This window comes from Chrysochloris asiatica, unplaced genomic scaffold (assembly GCF_000296735.1).
Source record: "Chrysochloris asiatica unplaced genomic scaffold, ChrAsi1.0 scaffold00103, whole genome shotgun sequence".
Classification (NCBI taxonomy): Eukaryota; Metazoa; Chordata; class Mammalia; order Afrosoricida; family Chrysochloridae; genus Chrysochloris; species Chrysochloris asiatica.
This window is the reverse complement of record NW_006408621.1, coordinates 8,235,813-8,243,761: the sequence shown is the minus strand read 5'-3', so window position 1 is coordinate 8,243,761 and position 7,949 is coordinate 8,235,813. Positions and strand designations below refer to the sequence as shown.

The 7,949-nt window shown below is 38.6% G+C and overlaps 1 protein-coding gene across 1 annotated transcript in view; it reads right to left on the bottom strand.

The window, feature by feature from the left end:
• Nucleotides 1-357: 357 nt before the first annotated feature.
• Nucleotides 358-7,949, bottom strand: part of COLEC12 (collectin sub-family member 12) — a 294,512-nt gene continuing 286,920 nt past the window's right edge. The window contains exons 11-12 of the mRNA XM_006867297.1: nt 1,994-2,139; nt 358-1,018 (exon numbers count right to left, since the gene is read on the bottom strand). Coding sequence (XP_006867359.1) covers nt 999-1,018; nt 1,994-2,139 — 166 coding nt within the window. The 3' untranslated portion in view covers nt 358-998. The remainder of the gene's footprint in view (nt 1,019-1,993; nt 2,140-7,949) is intronic.

Sequence of the window (7,949 nt, the reverse complement as noted above, 5' to 3'; positions counted from 1 at the left end):
GTACCATATTTTCCTGGTGGTTAATGTCAGCTCTGGTATGGGTCTGAGACCAACTATATTTAGACTTCAGCCATAAAACAGATCATTCTAGACTGGCAGATACAGGTGCTCTGCTCTTCCCAAGAGACACTTCACCACCACCCCTGACAACGTGAAAAGGAAGTAAAGTACCTCCCTGACTTTATCACTTCCTCCCGGGCCTGACCAGGCACACGTTGAGAGCCTTGGTTGGTGACAGGCTCAATCCCCACATGGGTGCTCAGGTTTGACCTACATTGGCAAAATTGATTATTTTCTAACCAGTTCAAGTGGATTGACTCCTTTGAGGAAATGATACATTAAAACACGCATATACACAATTATTTTTTTAAACCACAACTGAAAAAAGTCTTTGCCACCAAGTAGAATTAAATCTACTAGGACAAGGAGCCCTATTTATTACTACCATTAATGTTTTATTTGGTTCCATGTATTATATTGATACAATGGCAAAAAAAAAAAAGGGGGGGGGATTATAAAAGGAAAATATTTTGTACAAAAATACAAAGTTTTAAAAGCTCTTTAAGTATATTTCATATTATTACTAAGAGGTGGCCTATATATCTGTATGTCTGTATAGTTTTCCTACGTTTGAGTTTTTGAAATGGAAGGTATTGTTTCCACAGTATATGTTTAAGTTCTTCCAACAGCTCAACAGTCAATGATAATCTTTTTCAGATTGGAGCTTTCCATACTTTGGAAGGTATCACTAGCAGGATTGTATGGCTACTAGATGAGAAGAATCTGTGTGACCCAGTCCATCTGTATACTGAAAATCAACCTATCATACTAGGGGAGCTCTGGCATTCCCAAGTCTACTGCAGAAGGTAATCAACACTGCTGTTATTTTGTATTTAGTAATTGGTTTTTGATGTTTTTCTTCAGTTTGGTGAGAAAGGAGTATCTTCTGCCTTTGGAAGCCATCAGAAATTTTGTGCCTGTTATTACATCACAGTCCATTATAATGCAGACGGTAGTGCTAAAACAGAGAAAAAAGGAACACATAAGTTTTTGTTTTTTTTTAAACACCTATGTTTTTATAAGAAGATCTAAAATACATCATTCAATGTTTATTTTTTTCCAAAGGAATGCTTAGAGGTTCTTATTCATATTGGCGTCCTGGTGGGGCACTGTAGCATAAGCACTGGACTGCTTAACCACAAAGTTGGTGGTTCAAACCCACTGGCTGCTCCTTGGAAAAACTATGTAGGTTCTGTATCAGTTGGAACCAACTTGACAGCACTTAACAACATGCTTCAATTTGAAGGAGGCATTCTGGGGAAGCTTATAAACTCAAACATATAACCAATGTCCAGTTTAATTTAGGACATTTTTTGCACCTTAAAAAAAAACCTGGCATCCATTTACATTCAATCCTCATTCTTCCCAATACCGACACCACAAACTTTTAATCTGTTTGTGATGAAAAACGCTAAGGTGACAATCATGTATTAAAAGAAGTTTTTGATAAGAATCTTTTGAAGTCAAAAAAGTCTCTCAAAAGCCTCTTTGGAGTATGAGCTTACAAGGAACACCGATTATGTTCTCCATTGTCTAGCACTTGCCCTCAGTTAAATGCTCAATAAATACATGTGGAATTGAATGCTTGCCCAGCTGTACCAACTGTGTGTAAAACTTCATGAAAAATGTATGATACTGGCATCATATTTTAAAGAACAATGAACTGACAAAATTGTTACATACTGATCTGGGTCAGTTAATCTAGCATTTGAGTAGTACCTCTCTGCCAGACACAGTTGCGCTTCACTTAAATTAACTTATTTAAGTCCTCCCAATACCTTGTACAGGTAATACTATTATTCCCATCAGTCTCTTAAGTGGTGGAATCAGGACTGGAACCTAGAAAGCTGGTTGCAGAGCCTGTGTTCAGGACTCTCTCCCTCAAATGGGACACAGCTCAGCAGTTGCCTCTAATATCCACTTTATTGCTTACCTGTCTCCCTGACTTTTTCACAAATGAAGTTATTGATGTCTTCACATTGGAAGTCATTCCATTGTCCAGCATAAATCAATCCAGCACAGTCTTCTCCTGGCCCATGACCATGACCCCAGTTATCTGGCTGTCCAGATTTCCAATTTCTTTGAACAAAACACAAATGGAGCGTTATTTGTATAACACAAGAGAAGTTTTGTTGACTCAAGAACAGCAAAGAAATAAAATAAGCCATGTCATTTGTCCTAGAATGCAAATGAAGTGTTTAAACTGCAGCGCATGTTCGTATACAGAAAAAGCAGCAGTTGTTTTGTAGAGGTGGGGAGTTGTTCAGTATATAAACCCAGGTGAGCAGGCCAGCAGGCTGGGGTTTAATGCAGCAGCTATCTCTCTGTAGCTTGTGATCCTGGCCACAGTGAAGTCAGTTTGTGATAAGTCAGCTGCTTTATCACAACGCCAAAGGAGTGGATTCTTCTTCAACAGTTAGAGAAACAAGAACTTTCTTTTTTCAATCTGGTAAAATATATATGACAAAAAGTTTGTCATCTTAACCAGTTTTCAAGTATATGATGCAATGACATCAGTTATACTCAGCATTTTGTATATTTATCACTACTATCTAGTTCCAGGAGTCATGGTGTGGTGCTGTGGATTAATGCACCAATATCTAGTTCTAAGAGTTTTTCATCACCACAGAAACTCAGTAAATTTTCTCCCCCAGTAAACTTAGTCCCTTGTTGTCGCTGCTGTTGTTAAGTGCGTTGAGTTGGTTCCAACTCATAGTAACTCTGTGTAGTTTTTCCGAGGAATGGCTGGTGAGTTTGAACCAATGACCTTGTGGTTCAAACTGACCTCGCAGTTCAGTGCATTATCCTGCAGTGCCACACAAGGGCTCCATAGCGACCCTGTTTCTGAAGAGTGGCTGGTGAGCTTGAACTGCCGATATTGTGGTTCAAATTAACTTTGCAGTCTAGCGCCACACCAGGACTCCTAGTAACTCTAAAAACCACTAATAAGTTACTGTCTCTATGCATTTGTCTATCGTTGATATTTTGTTTAAGTGTGATATTATACTGGTCCTTTTTTAAGTGTGATAATATACTGGTCCTTTTGTCTGATTTATTTAATTCCACATAATGTTTTCAAGGCTCATCCATGTTGTAGCATGTATCAAAATTTCATTTCTCTTTATTGGTGGAATAATACTCCATTGTATATATATATACCATGATTTATCTTTGCATTTGTTGATGAACAATTGGGTTGTTTACTGAACATTGGTGCACATGTTTCTGAGTCCCTGCTTTCAAACCTCTTGGTTATGTACCTTGGAGTAGAATCCTTGCATCATATGGAAAGTCCAGGCTAAAATTTTTTGAGGAACTGTCAAACTGCTTTCCACATTGGTTGCACCATTTTATATCCCCACCAACAATGAAGACTCCACTTTCTCCATAGCCTTCCTTGTCAACACCTGTCATTTTCTGTTTTTCTACTAATAGTCTAAGTGGTATGAGGTGGCATCTTATTGGGGTTTCTATTTGCATTTTCCGATGACTAATGATACAGCAAAGTCAGTTTGAACTACAAAGTCAACACTCTTCAGAAACCCTATGCAGGGTTGCTATGACTCAATGGCACTTAACAAAAATGACATTGAACATCTTTTCATGTTCTCATGGGCCATTTATATATTCCTGAAGAAATTTTTTAAACTGGATTCCTTGTCTTTTTATTATTGACTTGTAGTTCTTTGTATTTCCTTGGTATTTCACTCTAAATAGATACATCATTTCTAAATATTTTCTCCCATTTTGTAGGTTACCTTTTAACTTTTTGATAATATCCTTTGATGCACCAAAGTTTCAAATTTTTAGGAAGTCCAATTTATTTAGTCTGTTTTTTGTTGCTTGTGATTTGTGGGGTCATACTGAAGAGTTCATCATTAAAAACAAGGTCTTGAAGCTTTATCCCTATGGTTTCTTCTAAGAGTTTTATGATTTTAGTCCTTACATTTGTGTCACTAATCCATCTGGAGTTATTTTTCTCACATGGTATGAGGTATGGGTTCAAGTTCATTATTTTGTATGTGGAGATCCAGTTGTCCCATCACCATTTATATTCTTTTAACATTGAATGAAATTAGCAAATTTATTGACAAATCAATTGGCCATAGATGAACTGGTTTATATCTGGACTCTCAACTTTATTCCACTGACCTAAATGTCTATCCTTAAACTAGTACCACACTGTTTTGATAATTGTAGCTCTGCAGTACATTTGAAATTAGTAAGTGTGAATCTTCCTACTCTGTTTTTTGAAATAGCTTTGGCTATTTGGGTCCTTTGCAATTTCATATGAATTTGAGGTTTGACTGTTCCATTTCTGGAGAAAAAGTTGTTGGAAAACTTTTTAGTGTACTACAGTGTTCTGGACTCTTGGTGTGGCGCTGGGGGTTAATGCGCTCGACTGCAAGGTTGGTTTGAAGGGCAATGTTGCCGATTCAAGCTCACCAGCTTCTCCTTGGACACCCTATACAGGGTTGCTATTGGTCAGAACCAACTCGATGGCACTTAACAACAACAACACAGTGTTCACGTCTAGATATGCACATACACACACAGAGTAAGCAAAAAAGTATCGTCAAAAAATCATAAACCTTTTTTTAAACAAAAATACCAAAATGTGAAGCTGTTGTTTATTGACATAGCCTCCATTTAGATCCAGTCACTTCTAATACAGTGCTTCTGTCTCTCTAACCTTTCCTTGAAGAAGTCTGTGCTTTTGAATTTACACTATGTCATTCTCATGGGACTTTGACTGTTCTTAGATTTAAAAAAAGTCTAGCGGTGGACGGAGCAAGATTGGGCCTACCGGGTGGATGGGGCAGTGTTTCCTACTGAAATTCTTGTATGGTAGCTCTTGCTACCCTCAAAGAATGAGCAGGTGCATTATCATGATGGAAAATAATTACTGGGTGCAACTTTCCTAGCCTTTTTCTAGGCCAGGAAATGCAATTTTTGATTTTCTTAAAAGTTTTCCATAATAATCTCCCATGTCCTTCAAGTAAATCGATTAAGACTACCACTTGAAAAATCTCAAAAAACAGTCATCAGAGCCTTCTGAGCTGACCTCTCTGCCTTGAATTTAACTGGCCCAGCAGATCCCCTTGGGAGCCACTGTTCTGATTGGCCTATTTCTTGAACATACCTCAATGAGACTACTACACTTGAGTGAAGGAGCTCTGGTACTGGTTACGAATCAGGCTTCTAACCTCAGGGTCAGCAGTTCAAAACTACTAGCTGTTCCACGGGAGAAAGATGAGGCTTTCTGCTCCTGTAAAGATTTACAGCCTCGGAAAACCTGTACAGGGTTGCTATGAGTCGGAACCAACTCCATGGCTATGACCACCACACACTTGAGTGGGTTACATGTTGGGCTACTAATCACAAGATTGGCAGTTCAAATCCACCAGTTGCTCCATGGGAGAAAGATGAGGCTGTCTGCTACTGTAAAGATTTACAGCCTTGGAAAACCTAGGGTGAATTATCCTCTGTCCTATAGAGCTTTTATGAGTCAGAATCGATTTAATAGCAGTGGGTAGTAGTAATAATGAAATGGAGACAAGTATATCACTAAGAGGATTTGTCTGCAGCCATATACTGATTGCAAAGACACATCTAAACACATTTTGTTCAGAATAAACTTGTGCATATATGAACTGGAATCTTAGTAGCAATACTACTTTTCTACTTACCCTCATACGTGTGACACACACACACACACACACACACACACACACACACACACAGAAGGATCCCTGTACACTTTGGTATCTTGCCTCTAAGTAACAGAGTGATGTAGACAAAGTGAGACACCCTTGGCAGACATCTATCAGAAACTAAGATCATAAACTATTGAGTAGAGTTGTCTGGCTAGGTTGAAGATGGCTGAATTGCTTCAGAAAGAAATAGTACTTAAATATTACTTAAAATGACTTATACATTTCACTGCTTATTTTGGGGAGAGAGATGATTAAAAACAAGTTTTCTTTAGGATGAATTTGCTGGGGTTTTGTTAACTTGGATGCTGCTCCTCAAAATGAGCTCTTTCATAGAGTTAGTAGCTCTGATTCTATTTCTATTCAATAAATTAATTGTGCTTTCCGACTCAATACTTGAAAGCAAAGTGTTCCTTACGAAGCAAGTTCCTGCACAGAAGACTGTCCAAGTTTGCCTCACCCGGAAGGTCTGAAAGAATATCTGAAGAAGAAAGCACTTCCTATTAAGGACAACTCACTACCCCATCAGACATAGGGTGCCCTATGGTTCTGAGGAGAAATCCCTTATTAACCCACATCTTTTGACAACAAAACCAGCAAACCTCAAGGGTGCTGGGAGACGGCAGCTAAAGGGTGGGGAACAGCAGAACTGGCTCCCTCTCCATCAAATGTATATATTTTGGAATTTTTAAGAAATGAAAAATGATTTCATTAAAATAAATCTAGTATTGAAATGCAGCATGGTGGCTCCATAGGATAAGCACTGGGCTGCGAATCACAAGGTTGGAGGTTTGAGCCTGCCAGCCAGTTCGTGGGAGAAAGATGAGTCTTTGGCATCTAGAGAAGATTTAAAGCTTTGGGAACCCTATACAGGGTTGCAATAAGTTGGAAACAACTCGATGGCACTTAACAACAATAATGAAAAAATAATCTAATTGAAACCATCCACCTCTGAGAGTAATAATGGGAAGATAATTTAGGAGGAAGAATTAGAAATAGTCACTCACTCACTCACTCACTCACTCACTCACTCACTCACTCACTCACTCACTCACCACTCACTCACTCACTCACTTACTCATTCAACTACTATTTGACAAGTAGAATTGTAAGATGGTAACATAAGAGTTCGGACAACAGATGACGCCCCTTCATACACAGAACTCTCCAGTCAGACAATAAACAAATGTATTCAAAGTGTGATGTGAGAGAGTGATGGAGTTGGGACGGAAAAATAGTCATTAAACACGAAAAGTTTAGGACTTGCTTACTTGCACGTATGCTTTTTTTTGGTCTATTTCTGCTTATCCTGCAAGACTCCCCAGGAAATGCCAGGGATGTCTGAGCAGTTTGATCTTATCAGTGTATGGCTTGTTCACTGTGGCCAGTAACTTGAGAGGGTAAGATTTCTATTTTGTTTACAGAATTTGAAAGCTAGTGCTCCTGAATGTATAATGATGGGACACTTGATATTTTAAACTTCTGGGAAGCTATAAATATAACTTCTGATAGGAGACCTGCTTTACCTTTTCCTTTGCATTTCCTTGTCATTTTAAGTTAAGTAGACAGTAGAGAGGTCCGGACTAGACAAGAGATAATTAAGAAAGGAGATAATTTATATTGATTGCCATTCTGTATTTTTTTCCAGATCACTTGGATTCTTCACATACAAGACTCAAGGTTTTCTTTCACAATGAAATGCAGAATGCAGCTATGCAGTAAGGGGGATGGTGATGGGTGAAGAGGCACCATGGACGTGGTCGAGATGAAGGGCCAGTTGGTCTTGTAATCACCCAGATTCCCACTGCATCTATTCGGAAAAACTAAAATCACATGGAATGACTGTGGCAAAAGACTCCCAGTCTATGTGCTGGTAAAAACACAGAACAGGACACATCAGATAAAGGAGAGGGGGCTTCAAAAAGGTCATGAAAAAAAAAATGGAATGAAAAGAATAATGGCGTTTCCCCACAAACGTTTTGAAATCTCCTCATATGAAATCTGGTTTATTATGGAATGAATTTCAGCTAAAATAGCACCTTAACCTTAGTCACCAATAGACTATGGAAGGAAAAATGGCAGAAGCCTGGGTAGATTCCGGAATCCCATAAAACACATGTGTACTGAGTACCCCACGAACCCTGGAAACATTACCATTCACTGTTCCAGGAAGCT